The 17,990-nt window shown below is 44.9% G+C and overlaps 2 protein-coding genes across 4 annotated transcripts in view; both read left to right on the top strand.

The window, feature by feature from the left end:
* The window catches only part of srebf2 (sterol regulatory element binding transcription factor 2), a 77,025-nt gene extending 69,714 nt beyond the window's left edge, over positions 1 to 7,311 (top strand). For all 3 annotated transcript variants that reach the window (XM_041177725.1, XM_041177726.1, XM_041177727.1), the window contains exons 18-19: positions 538 to 649; positions 5,320 to 7,311. In XM_041177725.1, coding sequence (XP_041033659.1) covers positions 538 to 649; positions 5,320 to 5,540 — 333 coding nt within the window. In that variant the 3' untranslated portion in view covers positions 5,541 to 7,311. The remainder of the gene's footprint in view (positions 1 to 537; positions 650 to 5,319) is intronic.
* Positions 7,312 to 11,189: 3,878 nt separating this feature from the next.
* LOC121271820 (profilin-3-like) lies at positions 11,190 to 11,603 on the top strand. The gene has a single exon (XM_041178111.1). The coding sequence runs from the start codon at positions 11,190 to 11,192 to the stop codon at positions 11,601 to 11,603; it is 414 nt and encodes a 137-aa protein (XP_041034045.1).
* The last annotated feature ends 6,387 nt before the right edge of the window (positions 11,604 to 17,990 follow it).

A 17,990-nucleotide genomic window follows, 5' to 3' on the forward strand; every position in this document is an offset into this window, starting at 1 on the left:
ATTTGTTGGCCATCCCTGATTGCCCTTGAGCTGAGTGACCTGCTAGGCCATTTCAGAGGGCAGTTAAGAGTCAACTCCATTGCTGTGGGTCTAGAGCTACATGTGGGCCAGACCAGGTAAGGACGGCAGATTTCCATCCCTAAGGACATTAGTGAACTAGACAACAATCTCACCATTACTAGTTTACAATTCCAGATTTTTATTAATTGAATTTAAATTCCCTCAGCTGCTATGGTGGGATTTGAACCTGTGTTCCCAGAGCCCTGAGATTATTAGTCCAGTAACATTACCACTATACCATCATCTTCCTTTATCTTGAAAGCTTGTGGGGATGGAGGAGATTAGAGAAAGGGAGGGGCAAATACATAGAGCAATTTTAAAACAAAAGGGTGCAAGTTTTAAAATCAAAGTGTTGCTGGGCTGGGAGCCAATGGGGAGATGGGTGTCAAGTGTAACATTCTGTCTGTCAGATTATACAATTATTGTGTGTTTAATAGTTTTGTCGTTTTGTTTCACACTCCTATTGTGTTTTTTTAGATGTTTTTGCATGAAGCGACTGTACGATTGATGGCAGGTGCAAGCCCAACTCGAACCCACCAGCTTTTGGAGCACAGTCTGAGGAGGCGAACATCACACCCCATCCAACAAGGTGAACACATTTTCTCCCAGTAGGCCAGATGCCACTGCTAGAGGTTCTTGTGTACAGTCCAGTAGGTCCTCCTGACAAGAGGTTGTATTATTGCAGATAGAAGCATTGGCCAGGGCTTTCTGGCCCCGTTCATGGTGGAAGCCGCCACGTGAAACTTGGCTGCTCAGCCAAAAGCCCATTGACTTTTGGCAGGACCGCACGATCCCAGCGGCAGGTGGAAAATCCTGCCCATCATCTCGCTTTTCAACAGTTTGAAGACTTTTTACAATCTATACGTAGCCTTGTATCTTTTGTTTTGCCTTTTCAGCTATGCCTTTGGTCACCTTCCTTAAGTCTTCCATCTCCTGTTTAGTGTTCCATTCCCCCTTTGTAAAGTGCCTTAGGGCTATCAGTTGTGTAAGTTACTAAATAAGTAGTGCAGTAACATTTTCAAGCAGAACAAGACCTTTGGTCCATCTAGCTCACCGACCTACAGTAGTCCCTTGGTGCATTTCTAATAATCCTGAATCCGATTTATTGAAGTTCCTTCTTGAAATCCATTTAAAGTTTCTTGTTCCATCACCCCTGCCAGTGATCTATTCCACATATTTACAACAACAACATTGCATTTATACAGCACCTTTTTAACATCATAAAAATGTCCCCTAGAGCTTCACAAGAGCATTTAAAGACAAAATCTTACGCCTAATATCTCCTTGGAGGTAATCTCGTCCTCTGCTGAACATGTAACTGCTTTAATGTACTGCACTTGCTCATTTATAACTATGTGGAGAGGCTTGAATCAAAATACGAACATACGAATTAGGAGTAGGAGTAGGCCCCTCGAGCCTGCTCTGCCATTCAATAAGATCATGGCTGATCTGAATGTAACCTCAACCATTACATCTTCTTTTATACTCTGTACTACTGTGTAGTTACAATCAGGGGGCCTGTACACCACTCCCACAAGTGACTTCTTGCCTTTATCATTTCTCATCTCCACCTAAACCGCCTCTACATCCTGGTTTCTTGAACTTAGGTCAACTTTCTCTAATGTGCTAATGCCATCATTAAATAACAGAGCCACCCTCCACCTTTTCCTAACTCCCTGTCCTTCCTAAAAATCACATACCCTTCAATATTCAGGTCCCAAACTAGGTTGTCTTGTAGCCTTGTCTCTGAAATGGCTATCAGGTCACACTTATTGCGATATCAGTTCAATGTTTTAAATTGTTAAAGGTTCTGGTAGGGAGAGGCTATTTCTCCTGGGTTGGGAGTCAATGATGATGGTTGAAGTTGAATTTATTTGGTCAAAGGTCATGAAAAGCAGCGAGTGGTTGAGGCAGAGACCCTTGCACCTTTGAAAGGAAAATTGAATAGATATTTGAAACAGAGTAAGGTGCAGAGCGGAGAGAACATGGAGCCGGAATTAGTTTTAGATCATTACAGTAAAGAACCAGCCTGGAAAAGAAGTTTGTTGCATAAGGAGATATTAGGACTGGTGACCAAAACTTGGTCAAAGAGATTGATCTTAAGGTGCATCTTAAAGGAGGCAGAGAGCTTTGGTAGGGAATTCCAGAGCTTGGGGTCCAGGCTGTTGAAGGCACGGCTGCCAACAATGAACCAGTGAAAATCGAGGATGCACAAGAGCCCAGAATTGGAGGAGTAAAGTGATCTCAGAGAGTTGTAAAGCTGAAAGAGATTAGAAATAGGGAAGGTGAGGAAATAGTTTCTTTCGACCTACCCTGTCAGTTTTTGATTTTAAAACCAAAGTATTGCAGGGCCAGGAGCCAGTGAGCACATAGGAGATGGTTGAACAGGACTCGTTCTTTAATAACTTGTTCTTCAAACACCTCAATTAGACCTCCTCCTACGGCTTCTATTCTCTAGACAGTGCAAGTCCAGTCTTATGCCTTGTTATTTAACCCTTTAAACCCTGTTGTCATTCTGGTGAATCTGTGCTGTACCTCTTCCAATGTCGGTAATATCCTCCCTGTGGTGTGGTGCCCAGAGCTGAACACAGTACTAAAATGGGTTCAGTTTTTGTACCTTCAAAATTAAGATCTGGACATTAAGGTCTGGAAAGCACTGCCTGAGAATGTGATGGAGGAAATAATCAGCCTTAGTGTTTTCTGGACTTGGAGCCCTAAATCTCTTGGCTCCTCCACAGTTTACGGCTTCCCATCATTTAGAAAATACTCTGATCAATCTTTCTCATGTCTAAAGTGAATGATCTTGCACTTCACACTGCGCTCCATCTGCCACAATTTTGACCCTCACTTAATGCATCGCTGACTCTTTATAACTTTCTTCTCCCATCTACACCATCTATCAGCAAATTTGAATATATGGCTTTCTGTTCCTTCATCTAAATCACTGATAACTGTAGTAAAAAGCTGAGGCTCCGGTACAAATCCCCGCTGGATACCACTAATCATCTTAATAACAAATCCCAGTAACTTCTCACAATAGAATTTCATAGTTTACTTCTCCAATCCTCCTTAAACAATAGAGTGGCGTTGGCAATTTTCTAATCCAAGGAGAAAATCAAGAGAGTTTTGCAAGATTCTGGAAAGAAACAGAAATACTTGGGGGGTGGTTTCAGTAAATAGACAAATAACCTCTCTAAAACGTTTAAGATTATCATGGAGCAAATTTGTGAGCTGTAATTAATAATGAGCAAATTGGGGACCTGATAGCCACAAATGTGTTTAAAAAGGCGCAGGGCCTAAACAATTTTTGTTTGTTTTTCCTCTGCGCCACACATCAGGACAGCAGGCACACGGTTTCTGTTACAACTTTTGTTTAGGTGCCAGCCATGCTTCAGTTGGTAACACGCTTACTTCTGTATCACAGGGCTGCAGGTTCAACCCTGTGATACACTCCGCAGCCGACACTCCAGTGCAGTACCAAGGAAATGTTGCGCTGTTGAAGGTGCTATCTTACAGCTCAGACCTTAAACCAAGGCCCCCATCTGCCTGTTCAGCTGGATGTGAAAGATCCCATGCCACTATTTTCACAGAATCAGAATTGTTACACCGCAGTGAAGACCATTCGGCCCATCATGTCTGCACCGCCTCTCCGAATGAGCAGTTCGCCTCATACCATTCTCCCCCTGACCCTGCGTGTTCTTCCTTTTCACATAACAATCTAATTACCTTTTGAATACTTTGATTGAACCTGCCTGCACCACACTCTCAGGCAGTGCATTCCAGACCTTAACATCCAGACTTTAATTTTGAAGAAGAGCAGGGAAATTATCCCCAGTGTCCTGACCAGTATTTATCCCTCCATCAACATCACTAAAACAATAATCAGGTCATTATCACATTGCTGTTTGTGGGAGCTTGCTTGCTGAGGACAAATGAACTTCTGCATTTCCTACATTACAACAGTGACTACACTTAAAAAGTACCGCATTTTCTCTAAAGTGCTTGGAGACCTCTGGTGGTTGTGAAAGGCACTATATAAATGCAAGTCTTTTTTCTTTCTCTTGACTACACTTCATATTTGGTTAGGAGACATGTGTTAGGTGAGGTGCTTACCTCACCTTCCCCGAAGCAACTTTAGAAGCTTCTGGCTTCCTTTCAGCTATGTGGCAATTCTGCTTGTCCTAAAGCTGTTTGACTGTTGTCCAGCGTGAAAGTGTTTGAGTACAGTACAGGTTAAGGATGAAATTTAAGCTGGAGGAAGAGGATCAAAATTTAAAACCAACTTTTAATCACAAACCTATTATTCCTTCCCGAAACAGTGGCCTTTTAAAATGACAAATTTTAAGCATATGTATTCTTGAATATTACTGAGAAGCGAAACATGTCTTTGAAGCTTTTCATCTTGCACTGATCAGAACAAACACAAGAATGCCAAATTTCAAACGATCACAACAATTTATACTACAAGAGAATAGGGTGCTGATTGGTTGGCAAATTGACTCTGATTGGCCGAGATGTTGTCATGGAAAAAGCAACGGGGAACTACAGGCCCCCCCACCCCCAAGCAATATGTTCAAACCTTGCACCATTTTTTGAATTTCCCAAGAGCTTAGGGAGCCTTTAGGTCCCCTTTGTGTAGTCACTGTTGTAATGTAGGAAATGCGAAAGCTCATTTGCACTCAGCAAGCAAGCTCCCACAAACAGCAATATGATAATGACCTGATTATTGTTTTAGTGATGTTGATGCTTTCTGCATGTGCGAGGTCTCAGCCAATCACAGTTGACTTGCCAACTAATCAATATCCTTTTCTCCTGTAGTATAAATTGTTGTGATTGTTTGAAATTTGGCATTCTTGTGTTAGTCCTGATGAGTGCAAGACAAGAAGCTTCGAAAACATTTCTCTCTTTTCGGCAATATTCAAGTTCTGTATTGTCAAGTAACTGTTCATATGCATTCTAAGAAATTCAATGCATGTCCTTTGTATTTTATTGTAATGAAGGTATTGGTTTATTTTAAGCAATGAAGCAGCTCTGTTACAATAGCAAACAATAGAATCATGGTGATTTAGCACCTTGCTGATATTCACAAAACAGAATTTTGAGGTCAGTTTTTTTTAAAGAAAATTTGGAGTACCAGATACAGCACCACAAAAGGCAGGTTCACAATAATCTGTACATATTTGGAACTCCAGTAAATTAACCTATATTTAGTGAAAACAGAGTTGAAAAATATTTTATACTTCATTTTTTTATTTACAGGTGAATTGGACGCTCTTCCAGGCCAGAGAGAGAGAGCGACAGCCATACTCCTGGCATGCCGACACCTTCCCCTCTCGTTTCTCTCTTCTCCGGGTCAGAGGGCAGTCATGCTAGCTGAGGCTGCACGTACACTGGAGAAACTTGGAGACAAGCGGTCTGTCAGTGACTGCCAGCAGGTGATCATGAAACTGGGCAGTGGCACCACAATTGCAGCGAGCTGATAAACACAGTGCTACTCTCCAGCCTGCGGTAAATGCCTTCTATCCTCTGACTGGATCGTACTGTCATGCCCTTAAACAATGAGTGAAGGCACCAGCAGGTGTTTCAGAACCTACATGATTTCCCTCTGGTAAAATGCAGTTTGGCCAATTGACTGGAAAAGATATTTTCGCAATCTTTCTTACCGCTAAGATCACTGTTTGAGCGTGAAGGTTGCTTTTCACAGAATGCTAATGATGGTATTCGAGTAGTTCACTCCTGCGTGATCCAGAATCATCATTAATTTGCACCCTCCCTCCTATTTTCCCCACCAATCTATCTAATACTAGTACACTATTGAAGAGGCCTATCAGCAATTTGTTGCCTTATTTGTTCCTCACAGTCCTATTCTCTCAAAGCTGCAGTTCTCAATCAGAGGGTACAGTCGGCTGGTATCAAAATTCCCGATATTTTAAATAATTTATTAAATTTTTACAGCCTCATACTTTACTCTTGAATGGTGTTAAAGTCGTAAGAAAGTAATTTATCATGTGGACAGACATTTTCATATGTAGGTTACAAGAATTTTTTTAAAAAATCAACGCCCATAAAAGCCAAACGAGTTTGTCCATTTTTAGATCAGCTCTGTCTAACTGCTTTCTCACCATGTAATCTTAATACCTGCAGGATGAGTTTATCGCTGCTGCATTTTAATGAGACTGTTTATTTTTTACTGTTTCAAGTTCCCAGGATCAGTTTTAGTCCTGGCTGATTCATAGTTTAAATGCTTAAGCAGCTCCTCCCCTGGAAATATCCAAGAGATGTACAATACCAATCTTTATGGCAATAACTAAGATTTTAAAAGTCTTGCTTTGTAATTCCCTGGCATTGCTGCACACCAGTAAATGTGGGCTGATGCTTGTCTCAAATGGGCAACTCCACTTAGCCCTGTTCAAAAAAAATTCTCTAAGTCACATTAAACTTCAGTCTAAAAGGTAACTTAAGGCAGGTAGATTTGGTGTAGTGTAAGTGTAGGATTGATTGGACATTATAAAAACAGGCCTTGCATGTTGACACCAAACACACGGTGGTCAATGCTTCTAACTTACATGTGCAAATCCAGTTGCCACTAACACATATATTGACGGACTCATGCACTTTGAAGTGATAGAGCCACAATTGCTGATTTTAATGGTATGAAGCACAGGACAGGAGGATAAAAGGTGATTTTAGATCTTTGTGGGTTTTTTTACAACTTTTAAATATCAATAATTGTATAAGCAAAGCCAAAAAAAAGTGCCATAGAAATGAATGGTGGGAAGTCCTAGAGGTGACTTGTGAGAGTGACCTGGTCGACCTAAGCAGCAGCAAAAAGGTTACAGATGCAAATCCACAGCACAATTTTGCAGTTCTATAAATGGAAAAGTAGACCCATATTACCCAGTGATCATATCAAAACAGAAAGGTACATGTAGACAAGACATGACTGCAGTTTTCTGTACAAGAAACAATGCAAAGACTGTACATAAGAGGCGGGCTGCCCGGTTAAATAGTTCAAATTTCCAGCATCCGCAGTATTTAGCCTTTAGATAGTTCTGACTATGACTTTCCTCTGCATCATTCTTGCTGTAAATATTTAGTAAGTGCAAGTAGCTTGTAGTTTCTTTCCCTGGTTGAACATGTGGAAACATTTTTCTAATTATGACTGGTATTTTATTTAATGGATAAATATCATCAATGTATAGAGTGATTTTGAGGCATTTTTTCCATGGAATAAAATACTTCAGTACCAAATGGATGTTTAGAATTGCTTACTTTGTGACAGGGACATGATCCATATCTTTGTTTTCTTTTACTTGCCCTGTTTATCTCCATTGTGCCTTTCTCCCTCCCCAATCCAAATGATTCCTTTCCCACATGTCTGGTCTCCAGTGTTTTCCCCCCTCTCCGGGATTGAGGAGTCGACGTTGTGCTGATCCATAAGCGGAATGTGCTGTTTCCTTTAGTTGACTGGGAGGACCCACGTGGCTATAAGCAATAGGAGAAATAATGGGGGCTTGTAAGAAAGGTACTGCAATAATAGTGGGTGATTTTAATCTTCATAACATTGGATGCATCAAATTGGTAAAGATAGCATGGAGGATGAGTTCATAGAATATATTCAGGACAGTTTCTGAAAACAATTTGTTCTGGAACCAACCAGGGAGCAGGCTATATTAGACCTGGTAATGTGTAATGAGACAGGATTAATGAATTATCTCATAGTCAAGTATCCTTTAAGTAAAAGTGATCATAGCTGATGAAATTTCACATTCATTTGAGTTGAGAAAGGTGGGTCTAAAATGAGTGTCTTAAACTTAAAAGAAAGCAATTATAAGGGTATGAAGACAGAGTTGGCTAAAGTGGAATGGGAAAATGGGTTAGATGGTAGATAAGCAATGGCAGAAATTTAAGAGATATTTCATAATTCTCAACAAAGATATATTCCATTGACAAAGAAAAACTCAGAAGGATACATCATCTGTGGCTAACAAAGGAAGTTAAGGATGGTATCAAATTGAAAGAAAAGATGTACGATGCTGTGAAGATGAGTGGTAGTGCAGAAGATTGGGAAATTTTTAGAAACCAGCAGAAGGCAACTAAAATAAAAAGGAGGGAGAAATTGAAATATGAGAGAAAACTAGCAAGAAAACTAAAAACAAAGTAAAAGCTTCTGCAAATATATAAAAAGGAGTAGCTAAAGTGAATGTTGGTCCCTTAGAGGATAAGATTGGGGAATTAATAACAAGAACAGGGAAATGTCAGAAACTGAACATATTTTGTATCTGCCTTCAAAGTAGATGACAGAAAAAGCTCCCCAAGAACAGTAGAAAAATCAGCAGGCAAAAGGGAGGGAGGAACTTAAAACAATCACAATCACTAAGGAAAAAGTACTAGGAAAACTAAAGGCTGACCAGACCTCTGATTAGCCTGCTTCCTAGGGTCTTAGAGATAGTGGTAGTAATCTTCCAAAATTCCCTAGACTCTGGAAAGGTCTGTGGATTGGAAAACCACAAATGTAACACCTCTATTCAAGAAAGGAGACAAAGCAGGAAACAATAGGTCAGTTAGCCCAAAACCTGTCATTGGGAAAATGCTAGAAGCCATTATTAGGGAAGTACCCTGTAGTGGCAGGACATTCAAAAAATTATTATATAGTCAGGCAGTCAGTATGGTTTTGAGAAAGGGAAATCATGTTTGATAAATTTATTGGAGTTTTTTGAGGATGTAATAAGCAAGGTGGATAAAGGGGAACAAGTAGATGGGTTTTAGAATTTCCAAAAACCATTTGATAAGATGCCACATAAAAGGTTACTGAACAAGATCCCATGGTGTTGGAGGTGATATGTCAACATGGATAGAAGGTAGGCTAACTAACAGGAAATAGAGTTGAGATAAATGGGTCACTTTCAACTTGGCGACTGTAACTAGTGGAGTACCACAGGGATCAGTGCTGGGGCCTCAATTAGTTATAATCAATAGTAATGACTTGATCAAGGGACCGACTGTATTGTAGCCAAATTTGCTGACAATACAAAAATAGGTAGAAAAGCAAGTTGTGTAGAGGATACAAAGAATCTGCAAAGGGATATTGATAGGTTATGTGAGTGGGCATAAGTTTGGCAGATGGAGTATAATGTGGGAAAATGTGAGGTTGCCTATTCTAACATGAAGAACAGAGAAACAGAATATTATTTCAACAGAGATCGACTGCAAGACTGAGGTACAGGGATCTGGATGTCCTTGTATATGGATCACAAAAAGTTAGCATGCAGGTACAGCAAGTAATTAAGAAAACAAATGGAGTCATAGCCTTTATTGCAAGGGGATGGAATATAAAAGTAGGGAAGTCTTTCTACAACTGTAGGTGTTAATGAGCCCACACCTAGAGTATTGCATGCAATTTTGGTCTCCTTACTTGAGGATCCTTGGTCATACCTTTGAGGCGAACATGACCATGTTCTTCATGTGGGGGTGTTTGATAGTGTTCCAGTGGGTCCAGGTGACTGCTATGGCCAAACTCTGCCCAGAATGTTCTGCTGCAATTAAGACAGGATACCGCAGACGATTGAGTTTTGGATGAGTTGCTAGCTCGGGATTTCCTCCTCCTTGCATTTTCTCTTTGCCTCAGATCTGCACTTGCTTTTGAAGAAGGCCACACCATTTATTTTAATTTTGTTGTGTCAGGTGTGGCAATTCTGGGCGAGCTTCTCCCAGGACTCCCAAGTAGACATCAAAACTTCTAAGTGAAGCCTTCAGAGTGTGTCTGTAGTCCTCCCTTTGACCACCATCAGAGCTCAACCCAGACTCTAGCTCTCCTCCGAAGATTCATTTTGGTAACCAAGTGTCAGGCATTCTGTCTATATGACCAGCCTGACTCGGTTGTGATTGTCTCGATGTGGTCTGGATGCTTGACATGCCAGCTCGGGTGAGCGTCTGTGTCTGGTATTTTGTCCTGAGATCTTATTGAAATTTATAAACATACAAGGTTCTGAGGGGACTTGATAGGGTAGATGCTGAGAGAATGCGTCTCCTCAGATCAACCATGATGTTTCTGAGTGTGGCCTTGTGGAGGAATCTAGAGCTAGGGGGCACAGTTTAAAAATAAAATTTAAAAATAAGAGGTCTCCCATTTAAGACTGAGACGAGAAATTTCTTTGAGGGTCATTAGTCTTCCAGATAGCGGTAGAGGCTGAGTTAGACATTTGATCAACAAGGGAGTCCTGGGTTATTGAGGGCCAGGCAGGAAAGTGGAGTAAGGGCTACAATCAGATCAGCCATGATCTTGTTGAATGGTAGAGTAGGCTCAAGGGGCTGAATGGCCTACTCCTGCTCCTATTTATGTTCTTGTGAGTCAAAAGTGCCATTTAAGATTGGGTAATTACAGTCAAGCACAGCACCAAACTGCTCTTAATTGAGCAGGAATGGCACAGGATATGAAAAATACTGCATAGAATTTATAGCACAGAAACAAGCCAATAATGCAACTAGTCCGTGATGGTTTTTATGTTCCACACAAGCCTCCTCCCACCCCTTTTCATCTAACCCAATCAGTATAACTCCTATTCTTTTCATCCTCTTGTTTACCTAACCTCCTGCAGGAAGGCCTCAGCAATGCGATGGGGTAGTGAGTTCCACATTCTCACCATTCTCTGGATAAAAAAGTGTCTCCTGAATTCCTTATTGGATTTATTAATGACTATCTTATATTGATGGTCACATCCACATCGAAAATATCTTTACATTTATCCAATCAAACGCTTCCATAATTTAAAGACCTCTATCAATTCACTCTGAATGATATTGATTAATAATCAGTTTTAACATAAAACTGTTCCACTCAATCAGGACACTTTATTTACTAACTAATGCAATGGACCATTGAGTCTCAAAAACTTGTCTTATATAAATATATCCAATATCCTATTTGGCAACTAGCTCTCATAAAACCATCTGACGTCTATAAAAAGGGTATCATCTTTATGATGTCATGAATATTGCCATTTTGATGTCACAATGATGTGTCACTTTACAAAGTTGTTGCCCATTAAGTATTTTCACATTAATGACCAGCCGTTGGTGAGACATCAAGGAGAGGTGTGTTTGAAACCAATCTTCGATCCAAGGGCAGGATGTCTGACTGGAAGAATTACATCAACACTATACTGAAGGATAAGAACATGGAAGATGCTGCCATTGTGGGCCACGCTGACAACAAGTCCGTCTGGGCGTCCAAGCCCGGTGGAGTACTGGCCGCCATCTCCCCGCAGGAGGTTAGCCTGTTAGTGGGACAGGACCGCAAGGCTTTCTTACAAACTGGCATCACCATCGGGGGAAAGAAATGTTCCGTCATCCGGGACAACCTCATGGTCAACAATGACGGAGTGATGGACGTGAGGATGAAGGGCGGTCAAGGCAAGAGCATCTGCATCGGCAAAACCATCAAGACCATGGTGTTTGTGATGGGTAAAAAGGGGGTTCATGGCGGAGCGCTCAACAAAAAGGTTCACGAGGTGGCCAACTACCTGAAACAGAGGGGAATCTAAAAAGCTGCACGTCAGGATTCTTTGAGCATAGGGATTTCTAAACTGATAATAAAATATACTTGAATACAATCTTTTATTTTCATAGTGCCTGATTTTCAGCTAGAGTGAAACTGCACCACTCCCAGGCAGCGAGTAACCACACCCATACCCACCACCCCAAAAAGGAAAGTGACATCACCAGATAGTAAGAACGACCGTCCCAAGCAGAAAATAAATGTGCCACCCTCCCAGACAGTGAGTGATCAATCCCCAGTGAGAGTAAATCCTCCTCCTAAGAATAACCCTCTCCCAGATAGTTTGTGACCTCCAGACATTGAGAGTGACACCTCCACAGTGACCCTAGACAGTTAGGTGAGCCCCCCGAGAGTGACGTGACCCACCCTGTCAGAGTGACATACAGACTGAGTGACCCCAGAGTAAATACCAGATAGTGAGTGACCCCCCCAAGATAGTGAGAATGACCACCCAGATAGAGATCTTCAGACCCTCATTCAGAGTGACCCCCAGATAGAGGGAAGCCAAGACAGTGAGTGACCCTCAGACAGAGTGACCACCAGACAGAGTGAGTTACCTGAGACAGAGAGTGATTGCCAGAGAGAGTGTGACCACCCAGACTGACCCCCCGGAGTAAATACCAGACAGAGAGTGACCCTCAGAGTGACGACCCAGATTGAGTCACCCCAGAGTAAATACCAATGAGCGATCCTCAGACTGAGTCACCGCCCGACAGTGAGTGACTGCCAGGGATTGACCCTCAGACAGTGTGTGACCACCCAGCCTGAGTGACCCCCAGCGTAAATACCAGACGGTGAGTGACCCCCCAGACAGTGACCAGCTGGAAGTGAGTGAACCGCAGAGTGGCCCTCGGACTGATTGTGACTCTCAGAGAGTGTAACTGCCGGACAGTGTGACCGCCAGAGAGTGACCTTCAGATCGAGTGGCCCTTAGACAGTGACCCTCAGTGACTGACCCTCAGACAGTGAATGACCATCAGAGTGTGAGCCTCAGTCAAGGGAGTCAGTGACTACCAGATATGAGAGTGATCGCAAGACAGTAAATGATTGCCAGACAGTGTGTGACCGGCATACAAAGTGACCCTCAAACAGTGTGACCACCAGGCAGTGAGTGACCCTCAGACAGTGAGTGAGTGACCTCCAGGCAGTGACCCAAAGACAGAGGGAGTTACCCTGAGAGAAAGATTGTGGCCCTCAGACAGAGGGAGTGAGTGACCCTAAGACAGAGTGTGACCCTCAGACAATGTGAGTGACCCTCAGAGTAAGTGAACCTGAAATAGAGAGTTAGTGACCCTCAGATAGTGACTGACCCTCAGAGAATGAGTGACCCTCATACAGGGAGTGAGTGACCCTCAGGCAGAGAGTGCTTGACCATCAGCGTGAGTGACCCTCAGACGGAGGGTATGACCCTCAGAGGATGAGTGACCCTCAGACAGAAGGTGAGTGACCCTCAGATTGTGACCCTCAGACTAATTGAGTGACCCTCAGATAGTGAGTGACCTTCACACAGTAAGTGATGACCTTCAGATAGAGAGCGAGTGACCCTCAGGCTGAGATTGAGTGATGGAGTGACCCTCAGACAGAGTGAGTGACCCTCAGATAGTGAGTGAACCTCAGACAGTGAACCTCAGAAAGAGTATGACCCTGAGACATAGTGAGTGAGTCAGAGAGTGTAAGTGAACGTCAGACATTGTATGACCCTCAGACTAATTGAGTGACCATCAGAGAGAGTGAGTGAGTGCTCCTCAGACAGTAAGTGACCATCCGACAGTGAGTAACCCTCAGGCAGAGAGTGTGACCCTCTGAGTGTGACCCTCAGACAGAGGGATTGACAGTGAGGCATAGAGTAGGTGAACCTGAGACAGAGTGAGTGACCTCAAACAGAGAGTGAGTGACTGTCTGGTGGAGAGTGAGTGACCCTCAGACAGAGAATGAGTAACCCTGAGACAGAGAGTAAGTGACAATGAGACCGAGAGCAAGTGACCCTCAGACAGAGAGCGAGTGACCCTCAGACAGAAAATGAGTGACCTCAGACAGTGAGTTAGCCTCAGATAGAGTGAGTGACACTCAGAAAATTGAGTGGCACTCAGATTGAGTGAACCTCAGGCAGATGGAGTAACCATCAGACAGAGTGAATGATTGACAGAGTGAGTAACTGCCAGGCAGACAGTGAGTAAGTGACCCTGAGATAGAGGCTGAGTAACAATGAGACAGTGAGTGACTCTCAGAGAGAGAGAGACCCTCAGAGAGAGAGTGACCCTCAGAGAGAGAGAGAGACCCTCAGAGAGAGAGAGTGACCCTCAGAGAGAGAGAGTGACCCTCAGAGAGAGAGTGACACTCAGAGAGAGAGAGAGTGACTCTCAGAGAGAGTGACCCTCAGAGAGAGAGAGAGTGACCCTCAGAGAGAGAGAGTGACTCTCAGAGAGAGAGAGGGAGAGTGACCCTCAGAGAGAGAGAGAGTGACCCTCAGAGAGAGAGAGAGAGTGACCATCAAAGAGAGAGAGAGAGTGACCCTCAGAGAGAGAGAGTGACCCTCAGAAAGTGAGAGACAGTGACTCTCAGACAGTGAATAACCCTCAGAGAGTGAGTGTGTCTCAGAGAGTGAGAGAGTGACCCACAGACAGTGAGTGACCGACGGACAGAGAGTGAGTGACCCTCAGACAGAGAGTGAGTGACCCACAGGCAGAGAGTGAGTGACCCTCAGGCAGAGCGTGAGTGACCCTCAGACAGAGAGTGAGTGACCCACAGATAGAGAGTGAGTGACCCTTAGACAGAGAGTGACCGACGGACAGAGTGAGTAACTGCCAGGCAGACAGTGAGTGAGTGATGCTGAGATAGAGGCTGAGTAACAATGAGACAGTGAGTGACTCTCAGAGAGAGAGAGAGTGACCCTCAGAGAGAGAGAGTGACTCTCAGAGAGAGAGAGAGTGACTCTCAGAGAGAGAGAGAGAGTGACCTCAGAGAGAGAGACTCTCAGAGAGAGAGAGAGTCTCAGAGAGAGAGAGAAAGTGACCCTCAGAGCGAGAGAGAGTGACTCTCAGAGAGATAGAGGGAGTGACTCTCAGAGAGAGTGACCCTCAGAGAAAGAGAGAGAGAGTGACCCTCAGAGAGAGGGAGAGTGACTCTGAGAGAGAGAGAGTGACCCACAGACAGAGTGAGTGACCAACAGAGTGAGTGTCCCACAGAGAGTGAGTTAACCTCAGACAGTGAGTGAATGGCCCTCAGACAGAGAATGAGTGACCCTGAGACAGGGAGAGTGACCATCAGAGAGTGACCCTCAGATGGAGTGACCCTCAGACAGAGTGAGTGACCCTCAGACAGTGAGTGACCATCAGACAGAGAGTGAGTGACCCTCAGACAGTGAGCGAGTGACTTTCAGAAAGTGAGTGAGTGACCTTCAGACAGAGATCCTCAGACAGAGTGACCCTCAGACAGTGGCCCTTGGACAGTGAGTGAACCGCCCTCAGACAGAGCGTGAGTGACCCTCAGACAGATGGAGTGGCCCTCAGACAAAGTGACCCTCAGACAGATGGAGTGGCCCTCAGAGAGATGGAGTGGCCCTCAGACAGAGCGTGAGTGACCTTCAGACAGTGCATGAGTGACCCTCAGACAGAGTGTGAGTGACCCTCAGACAGATGGAGTGGCCCTCAGAGAGATGGAGTGGCCCTCAGACAGAGCGTGAGTGACCTTCAGACAGTGCATGAGTGACCCTCAGACAGAGTGTGAGTGACCCTCAGACAGATGGAGTGGCCCTCAGACAGATGAAGTGACCCTCAGACAGATGTAGTGACCCTCAGACAAAGTGACCTCAAACAGAGAGTGAGTGATCCTCAGTTAGTGACCCTCAGACCCTGACCCTCAGAGTGAGAAGCCCTGAGACAGAATGAGTGACCCTCAGACAGAGCATGAGTGACCCTCAGACAGAGAGAGAGTGGCCCTCAGACAGAGAGTGAGTGACCCTCAGACAGAGCGTGAGTGACCCTCAGACAGAGAGTGATTGACCCTCAGACAGAGAGTGAATGACTCACAGAGTGAGTGACTCACAGAGAGTGAGTTGACCTCAGACAGTGAGTGAATGGCCCTCAGACAGAGAATGAGTGACCCTGAGACAGGGAGAGTGACCATCAGAGAGTGACCCTCAGATGGAGTGACCCTCAGATGGAGTGACCCTCAGACAGAGAGTGAGTGACCCTCAGACAGTGAGTGAGTGACCCTCAGACAGAGTGACCCTCAGACAGAGTGACCCTCAGACAGAGTGACCCTCAGACAGTGGCCCTTGGAGAGTGAGTGAACGGCCCTCAGACAGAGCGTGAGTGACCCTCAGACAGTTTGTGAGTGACCCTCAGACAGATGGAGTGACCCTCAGATCATGACCCTCAGACAAAGTGACCCTCAAACAGAGAGTGAGTGATCCTCAGACAATTAGTGACCCTCAGACTGTGACCCTCAGACAAAGTGAACCTCAGAGTGAGAAGCCCTGAGACAGAATGAGTGACCCTCAGACAGAGCGTGAGTGATCCTCAGACAGAGCGTGAGAGCCCCTCAGACAGAGCGTGAGAGCCCCTCAGACAGAGCATGAGTGACCCTCAGACAGAACGTGAGTGAACCTCAGACAGAGCATGAGTGACCCTCAGACAGAGAGTGAGTGACCCTCAGACAGAGCGTGAGTAACTGTCAGGCAGAGAGTGAGTGACTGTCAGACAGTGAGTGAGTTACCCACAGACAGAGAATGAGTGACCCTGAGACAGATGCTGAGTAACAATGAGACAGTGAGTGATTCAGAGAGAGAGTGTGACCCTTTGACAGTCAGTGAGTGACTATCAGACAGTGAGTGACCTCAGATAGCGTGATTGGCCCTCAGACAGATGGAGTGACCCTCAGATAGATGGGGTAGCCCTCCGACAGAGGGTGAGTGATCGTCAGGCAGGGAGTGAGTGAACATCGGCCAGAGGATGAGTGACCCTCAGTGAGAGAGTGACACACAGACAGAGAATAAGTGACCATCAGACAATGAATGACCCTCAGACAGAGAATGAGTGACCCTGAGACAGATGCTGAGTAACCATTAGACAGAGAGTGAGTGACCATCACGCAGAGGGTGAGTGACCCTCAGAGACTGAGTGACCCTCAGGCAGAGACTGATTGAACCTCAGGCAGAGACTGAGTGACCCTCAGGCAGATTGAGTGACCCTCATGCAGAGACTGAGTGACCCTCAGAGAGTGAGACAGTGACCCACAGACAGAGTGAGTGACCCACAGAGTGAGTGTCCCACAGAGAGTGAGTTGACCTCAGACAGTGAGTGAATGGCCCTCAGACAGAGAATGAGTGACCCTGAGACAGGGAGAGTGACCATCAGAGAGTAACCCTCAGATGGAGTGACCATCAGGTGGAGTGACCCTCAGACAGAGAGTGAGTGACCCTCAGACAGTGACCCTCAGACAGAGTGACCCTCAGACAGAATGACCCTCAGACAGTGGCCGTTTGAAAAGTGAGTAAACGGCCCTCAGACGGAGCATGATTGACCCTCAGACAGAGAGTGAGTGACCCTCAGACAGAGAGTGAGTGACCCTCAGACAGAGCGTGAGTGACCCACAGACAGAGCGTGAGTAACTGTCAGGCAGAGAGTGAGTGACTGTCAGGCAGTGATTGAGTTACCCACAGACAATGAATGAGTGACTCTGAGATAGAGGCTGAGTAACAATGAGACAGTGAGTGATTCAGAGAGACAGTGTGACCCTCTGACAGTCAGTGAGTGACTATCAGACAGTGAGAGACCTAAGACAGTGGGTGAGTGACCTCAGACAGTTAGAGTGGCCCTCAGACAGATGGAGTGGCCCTCAGACAGACGGAGTAGCCCTCAGACAGATGGAGTGGCCCTCAGACAGATGGAGTGACCCTCAGACAGATGGAGCGGCCCTCAGACAGATGGAGTGACCTTCAGACAGATTGAATGGCCCTCAGACAGATGGAGTGGCCCTCAGACAGATGGAGTGGCCCTCAGACAGATAGGGTGACCCTCAGACAAAGTGACCCTCAAACAGACAGTTAGTGACCCTCAGTCCATTACCCTCAGACAAAGTGACCCTCAGAGTGAGAAGCCCTGAGACAGAGTGAGTGACCCTCAGACAGAGCTTGAGTGACCCTCAGACAAAGAGTGAGAGACCGTCAGACAGAGAGTGAGTGACCCTCAGACAGAGCATGAGTGACCCTCAGACAGAGAGTGAGTGACCCTCAGAAAGAGAGTGAGTGAGCCTGAGATAGAAGCTGAGTAACAATGAGACAATGAGTGATTCAGAGAGAATGTGTGACCCTCTGACAGTCAGTGAGTGACTATCAGATAGTGTGTGACCTCAGATAGCATGAGTAGGCCTC

Source organism: Carcharodon carcharias, chromosome 31 (assembly GCF_017639515.1).
Source record: "Carcharodon carcharias isolate sCarCar2 chromosome 31, sCarCar2.pri, whole genome shotgun sequence".
Lineage (NCBI taxonomy): Eukaryota > Metazoa > Chordata > Chondrichthyes > Lamniformes > Lamnidae > Carcharodon > Carcharodon carcharias.